The 23,427-nt window shown below is 38.4% G+C and overlaps 1 protein-coding gene across 3 annotated transcripts in view; it reads left to right on the top strand.

Annotated features, from left to right (window-relative positions):
- Positions 1-23,427, top strand: part of USP33 (ubiquitin specific peptidase 33) — a 66,112-nt gene that overhangs the window by 13,703 nt on the left and 28,982 nt on the right. For 2 of the 3 annotated variants that reach the window (XM_054721088.1, XM_054721087.1), the window contains exons 2-5: positions 5,003-5,134; positions 5,327-5,380; positions 6,003-6,065; positions 6,886-7,038. In XM_054721088.1, the coding sequence (XP_054577063.1) occupies positions 5,003-5,134; positions 5,327-5,380; positions 6,003-6,065; positions 6,886-7,038 (402 nt within the window). Of the gene's footprint in view, positions 1-5,002; positions 5,135-5,326; positions 5,381-6,002; positions 6,066-6,885; positions 7,039-10,925; positions 11,029-17,929; positions 18,000-19,492; positions 19,607-21,246; positions 21,326-23,427 lie in introns of all 3 variants that reach the window. The other variant, XM_054721090.1, reaches the window with a different exon arrangement.

Genomic DNA, 23,427 nt, shown 5'->3' with positions numbered 1-23,427 from the left:
GCCAAGGGAACTGTGAAAAGGAATAGTGAAGATTTTACGGTTATAAAAATATTTTATATAAACTTAATAATCAGATCAATATGGTATTGTCATAGATTAGTAGAGCAAAATGGAGCATACAGAAATATATTACGTTCAGATTTAATGAAGTATAAAGATAGTGTTACTGTTCAGTGAGAAATGGGTAGATTATGTAATAAGTGATGCTGGTACAATTGTCTGCCCATCTGGAAGAAAATTGGGTTTCTGTCTTAAGACAAACTCCAGATGGATTAAAGCTTTGTAAAATAGTATTTAAGTTTATTCTACAGCTTTAGCTAAATAAAAGATTAGAAATTCAGAGCCAATATAAAATAAGAGTTGTGTTTGATTTTATAAAAATGAAAACATTTAATGATAAAGGACACTGTAAGAAAGTTAATAGCAGTATTGGCACTAAAACAGACATATAGACTAATGGAATAGCATAGAGAGCCCAGAAATAACCCCTGCATAAGGTGGGGCTAAAGTAGTTTTACAGTTGTGAGTACATGAAGCACAGAGTTTATTTTTGTATTATTATTTATTACTAGTGACCCGGTGCATGAAATTTGTGCACATTAAAAGGGGATTAATTAGAGGAAATAATTTAATATTGCTATTTGCCCTTTCTCTATAATAGAAGTGTCAGAGATGAAAGAAAATTAGTAAAATGTATATCAAAACCTTCCTCCTGTCAGAGTCTGGGGTGCACCACGGGACCCAGAGTCAAGTCCCCACCCACCAACATGCGCCTCAAAATCACGTGAGACCCAGACCCGCCCCAGGCTCCCCCCCCCCCATTGGGCTAGATCCAGACCCGGCCAGTCCCACCCTTGTCAAGCCCCGCTGGGCAGGTGACGTAGCCTCAGGTCCCCCAGCCCAGACTGGGGCGGGGGGCGTGCCTTGAGTTCCCTCCAGGTGGGGAGCATGGCCTGAGATCCCCTGTCAAGCCCTGCTGGGTGGGGAGCATGGCCTGAGGTCCCCCGTCAAGCCCCACCGGTTGGGGGGGCACAGCCTCAGGTCCCCCGTCAAACCCCGCTGGGTGGGTGGCACGGCCTGAGTTCCCCCGACCGAGCACTGGGGGTGCACCTTGAGGTCCCCTGTCAAGCCCCGCTGGGTGGGGAGCATGGCTTGAGGTCCCCCGTCAAGCCCCGCCAGGCAGGGGGGTGCAGCCTCAGGTTCCCCAGCCTGGTGCCAGGGTGGGGGGCGCGGTCTGAAGTCCCCTGTCAAGCCCCACCTGGTGGGGGGCGTGGCCTGAGGTCCCCTAGCCCAGCACCAGGATGGGAAGCGCACCTTGAGGTCCCCCATCAAGCCCTGCCAGGCGGGGGTCGTGGCCTGAGGTCCCCCGGCGTGGTGCTGGGGTGGGGGTCATGGCCTGAGGTCCCCCAACCTGGTGCAAGGCAGGAGGAGAGGCCTGAGGTCCCTGTCAAGCCCCACCTGGTGGGGGGTGTGGCCTGAGGTCCCCCGGCCTGGCGCGGGGGCGGAGGGAGCAGCCTGAGGTCCCCTCACCCAGCACCAGGATGGGAAGCGCACCTTGAGGTCCCCTGTCAAGCCCCACAGGGCCGGGGGAGCTCGTAGCCTCAGGTCCCTGCTGATTGCTTGTTAAGGGTCCTTAATGGGAACTTGGCCTCAGCTGTGGGTGCAGCCATCTTTGTGATGGAGTGATGGTCAATTAGCATATTCCCTCTTCATTATATAGGATTATATTATTTTCTTTTTTTAAAAATTTCTTTATTGATTAAGGTGTCACATATTTGTCCTCATCCCCCCATTCCCATTCCACGCCCCCACCCCCCTATTGTCCTTAACCATTGGTTAGGCTCGTATGCATGCACACAAGTCCTTTGGTTGATCTCTCCCCCCTACCCCCACCCTCCCCTACCCTCCCTCTGAGGCCCGACAGTCCGATCGATGCCTCCTTGTTTCTGGGTCTGATTATATTATTTTCCATACAAACAACTATAAACCTACTTTTGCCCCACCTTATATATGGTCAAATGTTTTTTTGATAGGAGTGCCAAGACTATTTAATGGAAAGGGGCAGTCTTTTCAACAAAGGCTTTGGGCAAACTGTATATCCACGTGCAAAAATATAAAGTTGGACCCTTACACCAAATACAAAAATTGACTCAGTGAGTCAAAGGCCTAAATGTAAGAACTAAAACTCTTAGAAGAAAATATATGGTGAAAAGTTTGTGACATTGATATTTGATAGTGATTTCTTGGATATAACACCAAAAACACAGGCAACAAAACTAAATAGATAAATTGGACTATATCAAATTAAAAACAATTCTTTATGAAAGAACACAATCAACAGAGTGGAACTGTAGAAAATATTTGCAAATCATGTGCAATAAGGAATTAAATATACAGAGTATATAAAGGACTTCTACAACTCAACGATAAAAATGCAAACAATCCCATTAAGGCAGAGCTTTCTGAGTGCTCTATTTTATTCACTGTATATTATGAAGTCTTTCACCTCTGGCTAATGGGAACACGAACTTGTGTTGGCTTTGAGAATTGTTCTACCTCTTCCTTTCCAGTAGTTCTTTCTCCTGCTTAGGGTAGTTTAATCACATACATATGCTCATCAGTACTCAGATGAAGACAATGGTATCTCTCTATAAATCTTGTGAGTTCACTCACTCTCTGTTTAATTCTTTCCTGTTACTTGACTGTGATTTTTAGCTACCTTGGCCTCCCTGAATTTTCAACTCTCTACCTGTACTGTGGCCTAGAAATTTTCTCCAGCCAGTAAGCTGGGACAGTCACCTTGTTTTTATCTTCTAAGGGATCAGTGTCCTACACTGCCTATTATAGTGCAGTGCCTGAAAACCATTGTTTTATACATCTTGTCTGGCTTTTTAGTTATTTAATGTGAGAAAGTAAATCTGCTCCTTGTTATTCCATCATGGTTGGCAGTGGAATTAATTATCTAAGAGGGAAGAGATACCTAACCACAAAAGGAAGTGAGAGGTGGGTGGGAAAGGTTGCCAAACCCTCCCCCAAACATTAAGAAATGAAAAATATTAGCAGTTATTTTAAGTTTAACTTCATGCTCTGAATGTTTGGGTCATGGCTTATTTAACGATATTATATGATAACTAGTGGCCTGGTGCACGGATTCATGCACATTGAAAGGAAATTAATTAGAAGAAAGACTCATGCGGTATTTACGTTACTGCAAAAATACATGTCAAAATAGTATATATAATATAGTATTATAAAATTAAAACACGCATACGATTGGTGCCAGCAAGAGCTTTATATGCACGAGTCAACGTTTATTTTTAAATTGAAGTGCGCATCATATGTACCGATCGGTCAGATGGTCAGACGGACGTACAGTCAATCATTTAGCCTTTTATATATATAGGTGTAATGTTTAGAAATAATGATTTATTTTGTATTAACCCCAGAGTGATGATTCCTATTGTACTTTGTAGGTAACAGTATAATATTGGACTCATTATTTTATTTTATCGAACCTCTTTGTTTAATGTTTTTACTAATGTGTTAATGTTTATAACTCTTTATTCTTTCCTGGTAAGTTTCTTAATTTTCCCCTGGTATTCTCAAACCCCAAAGATGAACCAATGACATGAAAAGCCCTATTATTAAGAATTTATAGCCCAAAGAAGATGGAGAAATACTGAGTTAGATTTGAGACTTTTATTTGGAAATCACTGTATATCCAGTCAACTCTCTAATTTATAAAATTTGTAGTGGAGGTAGATAAAATTTAGTGACCTTCCAGTATTCTGATCATGCTTTTCTCATAAGTTATTATGATGTATTGGAGAAATTAAGTGGATTGGTATTGCAGAACACTTTGCCTTCTGTTTATTTTAATGAAATTGAGGAAACTTTTGAAGAATATTGGGAAAATTATAATTAATTGGGGAAACTACCTCAGTCTTAAACTGGTGGTCTCATGGGGAGAGAGGTATCAGACCTTATTGGTCATATTAAAGAAACACTGTATAGAGATGTGATGCAGAGAGCCCAATAAAATTTTATGAATATATGTATGTGCAGTACTGTGTATACAAACACATACACACATACACTCACACATGACATATACTACCTCATTAAATCCTTACAGTAACCCCATAAGTTAGGGATGCCATTCTGCTCTTACTGTTATCCTCAGGTTTGACTTCAGAGTCCTTGCTCTTATCCATAAGATATACATGTGAATTCAGGTCCTAGTTTCACCAAGTGTTGACAGTGTGAACTCAGGTTTGCCTCTGTAGCCTTAGATGCAAATGAAGATAATGGTACCTACCTCACTCAAAGTTGTTGAAAGGGTCATATGATAATATGGTTCTCAACTTGGGACGATTTTGCCACCTACAGGACATAATTTTACAGTGTGTAGTGATTTTGGTTATCAAAGTTTAGAGTGGTGGTGAGAGTGTTCTGGCAGAAATCTTGCTAAACATCAGGACAGCACCCCACAACAAATAATTATCTGGCCCAAAGTGTCAATGGTGCTAAGATTGAGAAACTTTGATATAAAGTAACTATCCTGGTATATTGCCAGGATATCAGACAATTTCATTTATTAGTATATTATCAGAAGGGGCTGCTGCTAGTTTGAAAATGAAGGTATCCATTTGAATTTTCTTTCTTTTCAGTTTCTATTTCAGTGTAAGTGTTCATTTTTTTTAGAGGATAAAAATATTAAATTGAATAACTTGAAAATTTCCCTTTCATTTATTTGTAAAAAGTAAAATGAGAGGGAGAAAGGGGAAAAAGCAGTAAAAGTAATGGAGAAACAAACTTAACATGGATTCATGAATGTCAATTTTAATAAAATATTTAGTAGAGACATTTTCAATGTTTAAATTAACTTTATGAAAGTAATTTAAGTATATTTGAAAATATACTCTTTTGTGTGTTTCTTATTTTATCTTTTATTTTAATATCTTAGCATTTTAAAATTAACTTTTGGTCATTTTTTCCATAGGTATTACCTCATTTGGAAAGCCCCGGGAAACAGGAGAAAATTTATAACAAAATGCCAGGTTTTCGAAATCATTGTTTACATTTGGACTCAGTTGGTGAAATAACGAAAGAAGAGTTAATACAAAAATCTCATGTAAGAAAATTATTTTTTTTCCTTCCTTAATAAATCATATTCACTTTCTCCTGAATGTGTTTTTTGTAAATTACTATAATACTCTTATGTTTAGGAGTCCAGATTTTTTACATAAGATATTATTAGTGAATTGTATGTGTTTGTCTATATTAAGATAATGATAATGTTGTCCATGTGCTTTTTGTTTCATAGAGTACTTGTCAGGATTGTAAAGTCAGAGGACCAAATCTTTGGGCATGCCTGGAGGTACATATATATGTTTCTTCTCAAATGTTTGATATTATAAAATTTTATATCTGGATAAGGATAACTAGAAGGTATTTTTGACACTTAAAACATTTCATAAATGAACATATTTTTTTAATCTAGTCTCCCTCCCCCCTCATTTGAGGTTATGTTTTTATTGATTTTAGAGGGAGATGAAGAGAAATGAATGAATTATACATACATACATTGATTGGTTGCCTCCCATATGACGGAATGGAACCTGCAATTCTTCAGTGCATAGGACAATGCTCCAACCAACTGAGCCTCTGGCCAGGGCAAATGAAATTATTGATGACAAAAATTAAATTTCAAATTTTTGGTTTTAATTTACAGTTTTTTTCATAGAGTTTTAGTAAATCACTAAAATATTTTATGCTTGTTTTTATTAGAGGTGACAACTTTTAGCTTAGAAATATTCTGGTTTTATTCTTTTGTGCCTATTTTTTAGTTAAAATAACTATGGAAAGTCAGTTGATCATTAAGTTAAAAAACATGATAAAAATGATCAAAAGTTAATTTTAAATGTAATTGCAATGCTGTTATTGTAATGTGACACTTGTTCTAAAATACTTTATTTTCCTTTTTGTATTATTACTTATAGAATAGATGTTCATATGTTGGCTGTGGTGAATCACAAGTAGATCACAGCACCATACATTCTCAGGTATGTATATAGAAAATTTTAATTCAAGGCATTTTTAAAGAAAGCCTGAAGGAGAGGGAAAGCAAATACAACATTATTAATTGAAGTTATACTTTGAAAATTTGCTTCCATTTTAAACTGTAAGTTTCTCAAGAATGAACCGTCTTTTTTCACATTGATATCTCTACTGCATCAGCTGTTCTTATCTAGGGTTGCTCAAATCAATCAATTAAGCCTGAATACCCCAAGACCCTCAGGCATCATTGTACTTAATTAATTTACCTTTCTTCTGTGTATCTACAGTGTTAGTGTTGTGTACCATTCTTGGTAGAAATGAGAAAATAGTTGCTCAAATCATTTTCCTTAGGGCATAATTCTCTTACAGAAACCCAGTTGAGAAAGGCTGAGTTTTATATATCTAAGATCATATATTTACTATTACTTGAGCTGTTTTGTGCTTTAACTCATGTCATGTTTATTCTTTTGCCATTCTGATCTCCTAGAATAGATACTGTGTTATTGTCCGTTATTTTTTTTTTTTTGTATTATGCTTACATGCTAATGGCAAAGCAGTCTTATACTGTTGTGTTTTATTTTTATAATGAATGGTGCTGAAAAATGACAATAGAATAACTTCTAGAGTAGACTTAGATATTATTATTATTCACAATACTTCAGCAGTTTATCGAAAGAATGTTTTCTGGTGTTCGCCTTTAACTCTTCTCTTTGGAGTATGTTGTTACTGATCAAAGGCCAGCAGTTTATCTTCTATGCTTTTCTGAAATGTTTTCAATTATACCTAATACTGGTTCCTCTTCTTTGTCTCTGCAAAATTATACAGGAAACAAAGCATTATTTAACTGTGAACCTTACTACTCTTCGAGTATGGTGTTATGCTTGCAGCAAAGAAGTATTTTTGGATAGGAAATTAGGAACTCAGCCTTCATTGTCTCACATAAGACCGATTCACCAAACACAAGAAAACAATGTCCAGGTAATAATCTAAATCCATTTAATTATAATATCTAATATTTTCAGATAATAATTTCAGAATTTGTCATGTAGTTGAAATTTAAAAGAATCCCACCAAACCTGTACTGTGAAAAATATCTGCAATGTGCCTCTTTTTCTCAGTTCAAATACTGAGGCTGGCCTTTGTTCTTTTGTAGAATGACTGGTTAGGGTGAGACTGAAGCCCATCTCTCTGAAGATGGGAAAGCACTTGATGTGTTTTAAAAACTTAAAATAACCAAAAATTTGATTTAAATAGTGTTATCTTTTTCTAGCAAGTTTGATTCTAGGAGAGGTGGTAGGCCTTCTTTGATAGGGAATAACAAATACTAATTCGGTTCCCTTTTTCTCATTTACTTCCCCTTTTCATCCCCATTTGTATTACTCTGAACATTTACAATTAATTGAAAACCAGATAGAATATATTAAAGCTTAGTATCAATCTTGGTTACAAAATATGTATAGGCTTGCAAAGACTGACCAGTTAATTTTGAGAATTTTCCAGGCATAAAAATATAGGAAAAGGGAAATGGAAAATTAAAATAGTTGGCTTCTAACTACTCTAGACATCCTTTGCTCTATATGGTTTAATGAACACATTAGTGAGTTTTTTCCACATATGTGTTATTATCCTATATAATAAAGCAGTAATATGCAAATTGACCCTCACACAAGATGGCTGCCCCCATGTGGTCAAAGATGGCCAGCAGGGGAGGGTAGTTAGGGGCGACCAGACCTGCAGGGGAGTGCAGTTAAGGGCGACCAGGTTGGCAGGGAGGGCAGTTGGAGGGGACCAGGCCTGCAGGGGAGGGCAGTTGGGGGCAACCAGGCCTGCAGGGGAAGGTAGTTGGGGGGATCCAGGCCGGCAGGGGTGGGCAGTTAGGGGTGACCGGGCCTGCAAGGGAGGGCAGTTAGGGGTGACCGGGCCTTCAGGGGAGGGCAGTTAGGGGTGACTGGGCCTGCAGGTGAGGGCAGTTAGGGGTGACCGGACCAGCAGGGGAGGTTAGTTGGGGGTGACCGGGCCTGCAGAGGAGGGCAGTTAGGGGCGACCGGGCCGGCAGGGGAGGGCAGTTGGGGGCGCCTGGGCCGGCAGGGGAGGGCAGTTGGGGGCGATTGGGCCGGCAGGAAAGGGCAGTTGGGGGCGATTGGGCCAGCAGGAGAGCAGTTAGGCATCAATCAGGCTGGCAGGGGAGTGGTTAGGGGGTGATTGGGCTGGCAGGCAGAAGCAGTTAGGGGCAATCAGGCAGGCAGGCAGGCGAGCGGTTGGGAGCCAGCAGTCCCGGATTGTGAGAGGGCTGACCGCCTGCCTACAGGGATCGGGCCTAAACCGGCAGTCCGACATCCCCTGAGGGGTCCCAGATTGGAGAGGGTGCAGGCTGGGCTGAGGAACACTCCCCCCCACCCCCGTGCACGAATTTTGTGCACCAGGCCTCTAGTATTTCTCTCTCTATATATATATTTAAATATATTTTATTGATTTTTTTCCAGAGAGGAAGAGAGTGAGATAGAGAGTTAGAAACATCAATGAGAGAGAAACATCGATCAGCTGCCTCCTGCACACCCCCCACTGGGGATGTGCCCGCAACCAAGGTACATGCCCCTGACCAGAATCGAATCTGGGACCTTTCAGTCCGCAGGCCAACACTCTATCCACTGAGCCAAACCGGTATCGGCTCTAGTATTTCTATATTTGTCCTTGATACCAACTCTCTTAGATTTTTCTGTTTGTATCTTTGACTCACATTCTGATAGTATACATGTATGATAATAAATTTGCTTGCCTTCACACATTATATAAATTAAGATGACTAGGTTTTGGATAAGTTATACTTGTTGCATTTCTAGATTCATAGTTTTCAATGGCTCTCATTAATAAGACACCACTATTACTGTTTCTCTCATTGATACTACTTATTATTCAGAAATGTGGTTTTGCCTTTTCTGGAGTGTCCTGGTAGTTTGAGAATAAGTTTTCTTGAACAATCTTACGTTTTTAACAAAAATTTGATAACTAAGTGTAATCACATAAGGAATTGCTAACAATTTTTACAAGGGCAATACTCAAAAGGTGCCTGAAATAATAAGTGCAGATAGTTCACAAAGAAGTACAAATAAACACATTGAGAAAATGATCATCACTGATTAAAGAAAAGTAAGTTAAAATAGCCATCAGTTGTCATTTCTGCCAGAAGAGGTTACATACTTTTAGTGAATGTTGAATCTGGTTGAATAAATGTACTGATACTTTTCTGATGACTTAGAAATAATTCTCTGATGAGTTATATGTAGAATACATAAAAGACATTAATTTCATGCAACTTCCTGATGATTCATAATTGAAAAAATTACTAGAGGGAAGAAAAGGTATTTGTACAAATTTTTTAGAGGTATAAAATTTAAAGGTTGTTTGACTAGAGCATTAGTTATAAAATAACAGTATTGGAAACCATTCAAATATCATTAAGATTTTTCAAATAGAAATTTTTTCTAGGAGGTAAAATGTTGAATGGTTTATTTAAAAACTCTGCATTTCTCTGTATTTAAATACAACAAAATGAGAATATGGGGCCTACTCAAATGTTCAGTACCTACAGATGCCAGAAAGATAAAGTGGGTCAGTGTAAGGAAATATGCATGGATCATAGAGATGGAATAAAGCTATACATTGGAGAACCAGAGCACATGCTGAGTGCATGCTACTATTCAGTTTCCTTCTGCAAATGAATATACTTTGATCTTCTGCTATTGTAAGAGAACTTGCCAAATCTGATTTTTATGTGAGCTCTCCCAATTTTTAAAATATTAGCTCAAATTTTGCTTTTTTGTTGTTGTTAAATAGTATGGGCTAGCATTTGACATAACAGGTCACCAATTGCAACCTCTGAGTTAAGCCAATTCTTGGGAATTAGTATTGGAGTATTTTGTTTCTATTTAAAACAAATGAATTATTCCATATGCAGAAAGGGATAAATAAGTATAATAATAAGTATCAGGAAAGTTTGTAGAAGTCTAGAGATAAGTTAGCATGTTATGATGGGAAAGCTTCTTGTAAAAAACATGAAAAATCTGAAAAGACAATGTAGGATATGTACACTTAGGTCTTTTTAAAATATATATATTTTATTGATTTTTTTTTTACAGAGAGAAAGGGAGAGGGATAGAGAGTCAGAAACATCAATGAGAGCCCTGACTGGTTTGGCTCAGTGGATAGAACGTCGGCCTGTGGACTGAAGGGTCCTAGGTTCAATTCCGGTCAGGGGCATGTACCTTGGTTGCGGGCACATCCCCGGTGGGAGTTGTGCAGGAGGCAGCTGATCGATGTTTCTCTCTCATTGATGTTTCTAACTCTCTATCCCTCTCCCTTCCTCTCTGTAAAAAATCAATAAAATATATTAAAAACAAAACAAAACATCAATGTGAGAGAAACATTGATCAGCTGCCTCCTGCACACCCTCATCTGGGGATGTGCCCACAACCAAAGTACATGCCCTTGACTGGAATTGAACCTGGAACCCTTTAGTCCGCAGGCCGACGCTCTATCCACTGAGCCAAACCGGTTAGGGCTGCATTTAGGTCTTTTAAGCTGTAATGTGGCCTTACTGAATTGGAGTGAATTTTGTTCAAATTCAGAAAAGTCACAAGTGATTTTGTTATTCAAGTACATATGTTAATAAAGGTAGAGTGACATGCTATTTTACTAGGTAGAGATCCTTATTACTTTAAAAATATAAATTTTATTCTAATGGATAATAATGTGAATTCCTACTTAAAAATAACATTTCCTAATATTTAGACTGTAGTGGTATATGAGATAAAATTAAAAAAATTTTAACCTAAGGATTTAAGTCCACTGTCTATTCTGTTATCAAGGATTTTAAAATACCCAGTAACACGACATTAAAAACTCCTCTGGTTGCTGTATTTGATGATCTGGACATAGAAGTGGAAGAAGAAGATGAACTTAAGGCAAGAGGTAAAATAATTTTTCTGTGTAACCCTCCTTTATTTGGTATTGCACATCTATATATTTAAAAGCCTAAGCGACGGGTTGAACGGTCAACCATTTGACCAGTAGCTATGACGCAGACCGACCACCAGGGGGCAGATGCTTTGACTGGTGGGTTAGCTTGCTGCTGGGGTCTGGCCGATTGGGACTGGGCGAGATGGGCCGGACACGCCCTGGAGCCTTCCCTGGCTCTGAACATGCAGTGGTGGGGTCCCGGGTTCCGAGAGGGGGCAGGCCCGGCCAAGAGACCCCACAGGTGCATGAATCCGTGAAAATTTCCAAATTTCACAGTTGTGAAAGGAACTCTGAAGATGATAATAAAAAATAAAAGAATGCGATACATCACATAAATTAAGACAAAAACCACATGATCATATCAATAGATGCAGAAAAAGCTTTCAGGAAAATCCAACACTCTTTTAAAATTATTTTTACTGATTTTAGAAATAGAGGAAGGGAGAGATAGAAACATTGATGAGAGAGAAACATCGATCAGCTGCCTCCTGCAAGCCCCCTACTGGAGATCAAGCCTGCAACCCGGGCATGTGCCCTGATTGGGAATTGAACTGTGACCTCCTAGTTCATGGGTTTACGCTCAACCACTGAGTTATACAAGCTGGGCCCAATATCCAGTTTTGACAAAAACTCTCAGCAAAGTGGGAATAGAGGGATCATTCCTCAACATAATAAAAGCCCTCTATGATAAACCTACAGCCAACATCAGTTGGACAAAAACTAAAAGCATTTCCTCTAAGAACAGGAACAAGATAGGTATGTCCACTCTTATTCAACATAGTACTGGAAGTCTTAGCCACAGCAATCAGGCAAGAAGAAAAAATAAAAGGAATCCAAATTGAAAAGGAGGAAGTAAAATAGTCATAATTTTCTTTCTTTCTTTTTTTTTTTTTTTTTGTATTTTATTATTTAAATTCTTTATTGCTTAAAGAATTACATATGTCTCCTTTTCCCCCCATTGACTTCTTCCCGGCCGTTCACACCCTCCAGCACATGCCCTCACCCCCCTACTGTCTGCGTCCATGAGTTATGTTTATATGCATGCATACAAGCGCTTTGGTTGATCCCCTCAACCCCTCCTCTGATCCCCCATCTTCCCTCTGAGGTTGGACGGTCTGTTTGATGCTTCTCTGTCTCTGAATCTACTTTTGTTCATCAGTTTAGATTGTTCATTATATTCCACAAATGAGTGAGATCATGTGATGCTTATCTTTCTCCAACTGGCTTATTTCACTTAGCACAATGCTCTCCAGGTCCATCCATGCTGTGGCGAATGGTTAGAGTTCTTTCTTTTTTACGGCAGCATAGTATTCCATTGTGTAGATGTACCACAGTTTTTTAATCCATTTCATCTGCTGATGGGACTTAGGCTGTTTCCAAATCTTAGCTATTGTAAATTGAGCTGTTATGAACATAGGGGCGCATATATCCTTTCTGATTGGTGTTTCTGATTTATTGGGATATATTCCCAGAAGTGGGATTACTGGATCAAATGGAAATTCCATTTTTAATTTTTTGAAGAAACGCCACAGTGGCTGCACCAGTCTGCATTCCTACCAGCAGTGCACAAGGGTTCCCTTTTCTCCACATCCTTGCCAGCACTTGTCATTTGTTGATTTGTTGATGATAGCCATTCTGACAGGTGTGAGATGGTACCTCATTGTCGTTTTGATTTGCATCTCTCGGATGATTAGTGACTTTGAGCATTCTATATATATAAAAGTCTAATATGCTAAGTATCCTTTCTGCCATCTGACTGGTTGCTATGACATGCACTGACCACCAGGGGGCAGACGCTCAACACAGGAGCTGCTGAACTGCAGTGACTTGGCAGCAGTTCTTGGGTGACGCACCTCGAAACCAAAGAGGAGGGAGCCCGATTCCTAGTGGGGCTGCACAATTCCACCTTTGACTGTGGGTTATGTTGTTGCTGGGGCACTGTCGGCCCCGAATCTGGTTTACTGCACACTTGTATTTGCGTTCCACACCCTGTACGACAGCAACTTTGCAGAGTGCCCTCTTGCACTCTGGAACCTCTCGGGGGATGTTGGAGAGCTGGTTTTGGCCCAATTCCCGCAGGCCAGGCCGAGGGATTCTACTCACTCCACAGACGCTGGGGAGGGACCGAGGGAGGTTGGTTCCAGGGCGTGTCCATCCCATCTTGCCCAGTCCCACCCTGCTGGCCACCTTCTAATTAATTTTCTTTCAATGTGCACCAATCTGTGCACCGGGTCACTAGTGTTTTCATATGTCTCTTGGCCTTCTGTATGTCCTCTTTTGAAAAGTGTCTATTTAGATCCTTGCCCATTTTTGATTGGATTGTTTACCTTCCTTTTGTTAAGTTGTATGAGTTCCCTATAAATTTTGGAGATTAAACCCGTATCGCATATGACATTGGCAAATACATCCTCCCATGCAGTGAGCTCTCTTGTTTTGTTGATCGTTTCTTTTGCTGTGCAGAAGCTTTTTATTTTGATGTAGTCCCATTTCTTTTTTTATTTTTATTTCTTTATTGATTAAGGTGTTACATATGTGTCCTTATTCCCCCATTACTCCTCCCTTCCCCCCCACTCATGCCCTCACCCCCCTGTTTTCTGTGTCCTTTGGTTGATCTCTCCCCCTAACCCCCACCCTCCCCTACCTTCCCTCTGAGGTTTGATGGTCTGATCAATGTTTCTCTGTCTCTGGATCTGCTTTTGTTCATCAATTTATGTTGTTCTTTATATTCCATAAATGAGTGAGATCATGTGATATTTATCTTTCTCTGACTGTCTTATTTCATTTAGCATAATGCTCTCCAGTTCCATCCATGCTGTTGCAAATGGTAAGAAATCCTTTTTTATAGCAGCATAGTATTCCATTGTGTAGATGTACCACAGTTTTTTAATCCACTCATTTCCTGATGGGCACTTGGGCTGTTTCCAAATCTTAGCTATTGTAAATTGGGCTGCTATGAACATAGAGATGCATATATCCTTTCTAACTGGTGTTTCTAGTTTCTTGGGACATATTCCTAGAAGTGGGATCACTGGGTCAAATGGGAGTTTCATTTTTAGTTTTTTGAGAAAACTCCATACTGTTCTCCACAGTGGCTGCACCAGTCTGCATTCCCACCAGCAGTGCACGAGGGTTCCTTTTTCTTCGCATCCTCGCCAACACTTGTCGTTTGTTGATTTGTTGATGATAGCCATTCTGACAGGTGTGAGATGGTACCTCATTGTCGTTTTGATTTGCATCTCTCGGATTATTAGTGACTTTGAGCATGTTTTCATGTGCCTCTTGGCCTTCCTTCTCTCTTGTTTCGAAAAGTATCTATTTAGGTCCATTGCCCATTTTTTGATTGGTTTGTTTATCTTCCTTTTGTTAAGTTGTATGAGTTCCCTGTAAATGTTGGAGATTAAGCCCTGATCGGTGATAATATTGGCAAATATGTTTTCCCATGCAGTGGGCTTTCTTGTTTTTTTGTTGATGGTTTCTTTTGCTGTGTAAAAACATTTTATTTTGATGTAGTCCTATTTGTTTATTTTTCTCTTTAGTTTCCATTACCCTAGGAGCAGTATCAGTGAAGAAATTGCTTCGGCATATGTCTGAGATTTTGCTGCCTGTGGATTCCCCTAGTATTTTTATGGTTTCCCATCTTATGTTTAAGTCCTTCATCCATTTTGAGTTTATTTTTGTGTATGGTGTAAGAAGGTGATCTAGTTTCATTTTTTTGCATGTATCTGTCCAATTTTCCTAACACCATTTTTTGAAGAGACTGTCTCAACTCCATTGTATGTTCATGCCTCCTTTGTCAAATATTAATTGAACATAGTGGCTTGGGTCGATTTCTGGTTTCTCTGTTCTGTTCCATTGGTCTATATGTTCTTGTACCAGTACCAGGCTGTTTTGAGAACAGTGGCTTTGTAATACAGCTTGATATCTGGTATTGAGATCCCACCTACTTTGCTCTTCTTTCTCAGGATTGTTGCAGCTATGCGGGGTCTTTTTTTATTCCATATGAATTTTTGGAGAGTTTGTTCTAGGTCTGTGAAATATGCCATTGGTGTTTTCATGGGCATTGCATTGAATCTATAGATTGCTTTGGGTAGTATGGATATTTTAATGATGTTGATTCTATCAATCCATGAACATGGTATATTCTTCCATTTGTTTATGTCTTCCTCTATCTCCTTTTTCAATGTCCTGTAGTTTTCCAAGTACATGTCTTTTACCTTCTTAGTTAAGTTTATTCCTAGGAAATTGTCATTATTTTTGATGACATGATATTATATATAGAATCCCGTAAGAACTCCACCAAAGAACTACTAGATTTAAACTATATTTAACAAATGAATTTGGCAATGTAGCAGGATACAAAATTAACACCCAGAAATCGATGGCATTTTTATATATCAATAATGATCTCTTAGAAAGAGAAACTAAAAAAACAATCCTATTTACCATTGCAACAAAAAAATTAATATACTTAAGAATAAACTTAACCAAGAAGGTAAGAGACTGTACTCAGCAAACTTCCAGGATGTTCAAAAAGATATAGAAAAATATATAAACAAGTGGAAGAATATACCATGTTCATGGATTGGTAGAATCAACATCATTAAAATATCCATACTACCCAAAGCAATCTATAGGTCAGTGCAATCCCCATGGAAATACTAATGGCATATTTCACAAATCTAGAACAAACACTCCAAAATTTTTTATGAAATCAAAAAAGACCACCAGTAGCCACAGCAATTTTAAGAAAGAAGAACAAAGTTGGAGGGATCACAATATCGGATATCAAGTTATACTACAAAGCTACTGTAATCAAAACTTCCTGGTACTGGCACAAGAACAGACATATAGACCAATGGAACAGAACAGAGAACCCAGAAATCGACCCAAACCATTATGCTCAATTAATATTTGACAGTGGAGGCAAAAGCTTACAATGCAGTCAAGACAGTCTCTTCAATAAATGGTATTGGGGAAATTGGACAGGTACATAAAAAAAAGATCACCTATTTACGCCATACACAAGAATAAACTCAAAATGAATAAAAGACTTAGATGTAAGTCGTGAAACCATAAAAATCCTAGACGAAAACATTGGTAGCAAAATATCAGACATCTCATGTAGCAGAATTTTCACAGATACTTCACTTAGGGCAAGAGAAACAAAGGAAAAACAAACAAACATGAGACTACATCAAACTAAAAAGCTTCTGCACAATAAAAGAAACCATCAACAAAATAACGAGAGCCTATTACATAGGAAAACATATTTGTCAATGATATATCTGATAAGGGATTAATTTCCAAAATATATAAAGTACTCATACAACTCAACCAAAAAAAAAAAAAAGACAAGCAATTCATTTAAAAAGAAGCCCAGCTGGTGTGTCTCTGTGGTTAACTGTTGACCTATGAACCAGGAGATCAAGACTAGATTCCATGTCAGGGCACATGCCTGGGTTGTGGGCTCAATACCAGAAGGGGGTGTGCAGGAGGCAGCCAATCAGTGATTCTCTCTCATCATTGATGTTCCTATCTCTCCCTCTCTGAAATCAATACAAGTAAAAATTTTTAAAAAATGGGCAGAAGATCTAAATAGACACTTCTTCAAAGAGGACATATAAAAAGCCAAAAGACATATGAAAAAATTCTCAATGTGACTAATCATCAGAGAGATGCAAAATAAAATGACAGTGAGGTACCACCTCATACCTGCCAGAATAGCTATCATCAACAACAGATGCTGGCGAGGGTGTGGAGAAAAAGGAACCCTAGCACACTACTGGTGGGAATGCAGACTGGTACAGCCACTATGGAAAACTGGAGTTTCCTCAAAAAACTAAAAATGGAACTGCCATTTCACCCAGTGATCCTACTTCTGGGAATATATCCTAAGAAACCAGAAACACCAATCAGAAAGAATGTATGCATCTCTATGTTCAGAGCAGCGTAATTTACAATAGCAAAGGTCTGTATACAGCCCAAGTGCTCATCAGTAGATGAATGGTTAAAAAAACTATGGTACATATACACAATGGAATACTATGCCGGAGTAAAAATATTATTACATTTTGAGACAGCATGTAGGGACCTGGAGAGTATTATGCTAAGTGAAATAAGCCAGACAGAGAAAGAGAAGTATTGCATGATCTTACTTATATGTGGAATTTAATGAACAAAATAAACTTATGAACAAAATAGAACCAGAGATATTGAAGCATTCAATGGTCTGATGTATTTCAGAGGGAAGAGAAGAGGGTGGGGCGGGAAGAGATTAATCAAAGAATTTATATGCATATAGTATGCATAACTCCCCATGGACACAGACAGTAGGGTGGTGAAGGCCTGGGAAAGGGAAGGAGCAGTATGGAGGGGGTCAGTGGGAGAAAAAAAGGGGACATCTGTAATACTTTCAATAATAAAGATAAAATTAAAAAATAAAAATAAAAGAATTTTGAAATTTGGCCTAGTAAAATTGTATTTGCAAAAAAAGCAAACTGACAACTTCGAGTGATGCTTGATTTCTCTGGCATCACTTTACCAAAGCCTACAGTTTTTAGTCTAAACTATATATGATTGAGCAAAAAATTTTGTAGTTGATATAAGGGAATTTTAATCCTTTATGTAAGTGTATGTTTAAATAACTATCTGAAAATTAACACTTTGGTATAAGTCTGACTTCTCTGAGTTGTTCAGGCTGTTATTTTGTATTTCCATAATGTATTTTGTATTTTCTTAACGTAGTTTGGGATCCATAATAACTATCATACATAGTTACATATTCAGTAAACACATAAAATTATTGAGTCATTGCATCATTGAATGATACATAGCTTATACTTTGTCTTACTAGGTCTTACAGGTTTGAAAAATATTGGCAATACTTGTTATATGAATGCAGCTTTGCAGGCTCTTTCTAATTGGTAAGTAGAGAAATTAATTTTGTTTGGTTTGTATAGCTTTTTGAAGTTACTCTGAGCAGAAAACTATGCTTCTGTAATATGAAAAAAAGGACGTTAAAAATAGATACACATTAATAGTAATATGGGAAAGAGTTAACAATTCTATTGAATTCCCCTAGCCAACAGAACTCTATAAATCCCTACCTGTACTTCTTTCCTTGCTCCCCTCAACACATCGTTTCTTTTTCTCCCATTTTCTGAAATGCCCTATTTAGAAAGTTACATGAATTAATTAAAACGAAATATGTTAATAGTCCTGAAAAGTTATTTTCTTTTTCTTGTTGGTAACTGTCAAGATAGAGTAAGCAAGACACTGGGTTGGATGGAATGTTCTGTATGTGTCTGTTAGGGCCATCTGGTGTTATGTGTAGCTTAAGTCCAATGTTTCCTTGTTGATTTTTCTGACTGGATGACCTGTCCGTTGTTGAAAATGGGAGTATTGAAGTCCTCTACTATTATTCTACTGCGGTCTATCTCTCCCTTCAGATCTGTTACTATTTGCTCTATATATTTAGGTGCTCCTATATTGGGTACATACATATTTACAAATGATACCCTCTTGATGAATTGACACCTTTATCATTACAGAATGACCTTCTTTATCTCTTGTTACAGTTTTTGAGATAAAGTCTATTTTGTCTAGTATAAGTATAGTTACCCATGTTTTCTTTTGGTTTCACTTACACGGAATATCTTTTTATGGTAGCTCATTTATTGCAGGCCAGGATTTGGTCCTTTGCCCAGACAGTTTCCTGTAAGTGAATAAATTTTCGGAGGTTCCCTCAAGTTAATCAAGTTCATTGCCTTATAAATTGGTAACCTGAGCCATTGGATGCAGTACCACTTACTGGGCTGTAAAAGCTTAGAGGAAGCTGATTAACCTAAAAGTTAAATTTTGAGGAAGTTAAATTTGGGATGCCCAAGACAACCATATGTTTGGGTATTTGTTGTAACTCTGGAGTTTAGATGAGCTGTTTCATTTTTGTAAATTTGACTGTCATTGCATATGTGTGAAAATTTAAGATTACCCAGGGAAAGTGTTTGTAGGGAAGAGAGGAAAAGTTATAGGATCAAGTCCTGAGGAACCCTGATATTTAGATATCTAGTAAGAGCAGAAAGAACAATAAAGAGGAAAAAGAATTGTCAGAGAGGTAAAGAAGAAAGATACATTACATTGGTCAAGAGAAGGGGTTGCTCAAGAATGAGGGGTAAGTCAACTGTGACATGCTACTGAAAGGAAAGTGAAAGGTATTAACTGGATCTGACAGCTTTGAAGACTCTATATGGTGGAATCAAATCTGGTTTGAGCAAGAATATGAAGAAATGAATGTGAAGTTATAAATAAGAACAAAGAAATAATAGAGGGCTCTGTACTGTCAGTTAATTGACTGACAAGAAAGTAATCAGCATTAAGCTTGATTACCCTCTAACATATTTCATTTTCTTTAAATCAGCCCACCTTTGACACAGTTTTTTCTTGATTGTGGAGGACTAGTTCGAACAGATAAGAAACCAGCCATTTGTAAAAGTTATCTCAAACTGATGACGGAACTGTGGCATAAAAGCAGGTATGTACTTAATATATTTCTTTTCTTTATTATGTTTTTATTTTTTTTAATTATTATTTTTTAAATATATTTTTATTGATTTCAGAGAGGAAGGGTGAGGGAAAGAGAGATAGAAACATCAATGATGAGAGAGACTCATTGATCGGCTGCCTCCTGCATGCCCCGTACTGGGGATCGAACCTGCAACTGGGGCATGTGCCCTTGACCAGGACCCTTCAGTTCGCAGGTCGACGCTCTATCCACTGAGCCATACCAGATAGGGCTCTTTATTGTTTTTAAATGAATATCCTGCTCAGTTGGTTAGAGCATGATCCCAATATGCCAAGGTTGCAGATTCGATTTCCGGTCAGGGCACATGCAAGAATCAACCAGTGATGGCATTTTTATACACCAATAATGAACTTTCAGTAAGAGAAACTGAAAAAACAATCCCATTTACCATTGCAACAACAAAAAAATAAGATACTTAGGAATAAACTTGACTAAGGAGGGAAAAGACCTGTACTCAAAAAACTATAGGACATTGAAAAATGGAATTGAGGAAGATAAAAACAAGTGGAAACATATACCATGTACATGGATTGGAAGAATTAACATCATTAAAATGTCCCTACTACTCAGAGCAATCTACAAATTCAATGCAATGCTATTAAAAGACCAATGGCATATTTCACAGATCTAAAACAATATCCCCAAAATTTATATGGAAGCAAAAAATACCATGAATAATGTCAGCAATCTTGAGAAAGAAGAACAAAGTTGGAAGGATCACAGTATGAGATATCAAACTATACTACAAAGCTATTGTAATCAAAATAGTCTGTTACTGGCACAAGAACAGGCATATAGACCAATGGAATAGAACAGAGACCCCAGAAATTAACCCATACCAATATGGTCAATTAATATTTGACAAAGGAGGCAAGATCATACGATGGAATAAAGAGAGTGTCTTCAATAAATGGCATTGGAAAAATTGGCCAGATACATGCAAAAAAATGAAACTAGACCACCAACTTAGACCATACACAAGAATAAACTCAAAAATGGATAAAAGACTTATATGTAAGCCTTAAATGTCATAGCACAGACTTCTAAGGATTTAAATCTCATATATTGGTTTACTTTTCATTTGTTTTCATGGGTATTTAATGTCTGTTTTTAAATTTTTAGTTACGATAGTATACTAGGTACACTTACCTTAATTACCCCAGAAATTTTAAGTAAATAAATTTTTATTTTAAATAATTCACTATTTTTAAAACATTATATAGTAGAGTATGATAATTTCATTTGGGAAGAGAACAATAAAAATATAGCCTAAATATCAGTAATAAGCTATCTGACAAGCCTATGGAACATAATATTGGGCAATTTTGAATGATTTTTTGAAACACAAACACTTTTCAATTTAATACCTTTAATTCTTGATTGCTAAATTTTAAATAAACAAAACATCACAAATTTCTCATTAAAAATGTTTTGTTCCTTAGGCCAGGTTCTGTTGTGCCTACTAATCTGTTTCAAGGAATTAAAACTGTAAACCCAACTTTTCAATTTAATACCTTTAATTCTTGATTGCTAAATTTTAAATAAACAAAACATCACAAATTTCTCATTAAAAATGTTTTGTTCCTTAGGCCAGGTTCTGTTGTGCCTACTAATCTGTTTCAAGGAATTAAAACTGTAAACCCAACTTTTCGGGGGTATTCTCAGCAGGTAAGTCTTCATTGCTTTTTCATAGTATTCATCTTTAATAAATTTGCAACATGTCATTATGTATTATGCTATTATGTGGTCATTTGTATTTCTTTCTATATAATTTATTTGTTCATTTTTTTTATTACTTTTCTCTCATGCCTTTATTTAACAAGCATAATCTTTTATTTTCTGCTTATATTTTTCTACTCTTATCTTAATTTTCTATATTCCTAGAAATTTTGAGTTTTGGGGTGGGTAAACCTATATATATAAAAGGCTAAGTGACTGACCATCCATCAGTCTGACCGACTGACCGGCTGGTACATATGATGCGCACTGGCAATTTAAAAATAAATGTTGACTCACACAAGCGCGATACATATAAAGCTCTCGCTGGCACCAATCTAGACAGAGTAGGAATATTCCCACCTAAACTCGTTTTCGAACATGGTCAGTTATGTGTTGCTTTCTCTCGAGTTCAAAGAGCGTGTGACATTAAAGTTAAAATTGAAGTTAAAATTGTAAATACTTCATCACAAGGGGAATTAGTCAAGCACTCAGAAAGTGTTTTTACTCTTTTTTTTTTTTTTAATATATTTTATTGATTCTTTACAGAGAGGAAGGGAGAGGGATAGAGAGTTAGAAACATCAATCAGCTGTCTCCTGCACACCCCCCACTGGGGATGTGCCCGCAACCAAGGCACATGCCCTTGACTGGAATCGAACCCGGGACCCCTCAGTCCGCAGGCCGATGCTCTATCCACTGAGCCAAACCGGTCAGGGCGTGTTTTTACTCTTAATGTGGTATACAGTGAGATATTGGAATAAGTTTAATCACTTTATCAGTCATTGTTTTTATCAATGTTGTTTTTATATCATGTTTTTGTTTTTATATCATGTCTTTGTTGTTATATCATGTTGTTATTGTTTATTAATCAATTTATATATTATTTTCATATACATTTTAATAATTTTTTTTCATCTCTGACACTTCTATTATAGAGGAAGTGAATAGCGATATTAAAATATTTCTTCTAATTACTTTCCTTTCAATGTGCATGAATCCGTGCACCGGGCCACTAGTATGTCAATAATTCTAGGGCTTTTAACTTTGAAAAGTTCTACATCAGAGATAAATTTTCATCTATGCTTTCTATATTGTATGCTTTCATTTGTCAAAAATGTAATTTTTCAATACATATTATTTATTTCATATTACAATACTAGAGGCCCGGTGCACGAAATTCGTGCACGGAGGGGGGTTGTCCCTCAGCCCAGCCTGTACCCTCTCCAATCTGGGACCCCTTGAGGGATGTCCGACTGCCCGTTTAGGCCCGATCCGGGATCGGGCCTAAACGGGCAGTCGGACATCCCTCTCACAATCCAGGACTGCTGGCTCCCAACTGCTTGCCTGACTGCCTTCCTGATTGCCCTTAACCGCTTCTGCCTGCCAGCCTGATCACCCCCTAACCACTCTGCTGCCAGCCTGTTTGCCCCCAACTTCCCTCCTCTGCCGGCCTGGTTACCCCTAACTGCCCTCTCCTGCAGGGTTGATCACTTCCAACTGCCCTCCCTTGCAGGCCTGGTCCTTCTCAACTGCCCTCCCTTCCAGGCCGGGTGCCTCCCAACTGCCCTCTCCTGCTGGCCATCTTGTGCTGGCCATCTTGTGTCCACATGGGGGCAGGATCTTTGACCACATGGGGGCAGCCATATTGTGTGTTGGAGTGATGGTCAATCTGAATATTACTCTTTTATTAGATAGGATAGAGGCCTGGTGCACGGGTGGGGGCCAGGTGGTTTGCTCTGAAGGGCGTCCCAGATCAGGTGGGGGTTCCCTTGGGGTGTGGGGCGGCCTGAGCGAGGGGCCTGTGGTGGTTTGCAATGCAAGTGGAGGCCCTGGCAATGCAAGCAGAGGCCCTGGTATCTGGAATTTATTTTCCTTCTACAATTGAAACTTTGTAGCCTGGAGCGGAGCCAAGCCTGGGGCTCCCTCCGAGGCTGGTAGCCATTTGTGTTGGGGTTATAATTGAAACTTTGTTGCCTTAAGAGGATGGGCCTGGCCAGGGTGTGCATAAAGCTTTGCTTCCCCTGTTGCCAGCGGCAACCCTGGCCTGCTCTCT

The sequence above is a fragment of the Eptesicus fuscus genome, chromosome 9 (genome assembly GCF_027574615.1).
Source record: "Eptesicus fuscus isolate TK198812 chromosome 9, DD_ASM_mEF_20220401, whole genome shotgun sequence".
NCBI lineage: Eukaryota > Metazoa > Chordata > Mammalia > Chiroptera > Vespertilionidae > Eptesicus > Eptesicus fuscus.
This window is presented reverse-complemented; position numbering and strand designations above follow the sequence as displayed.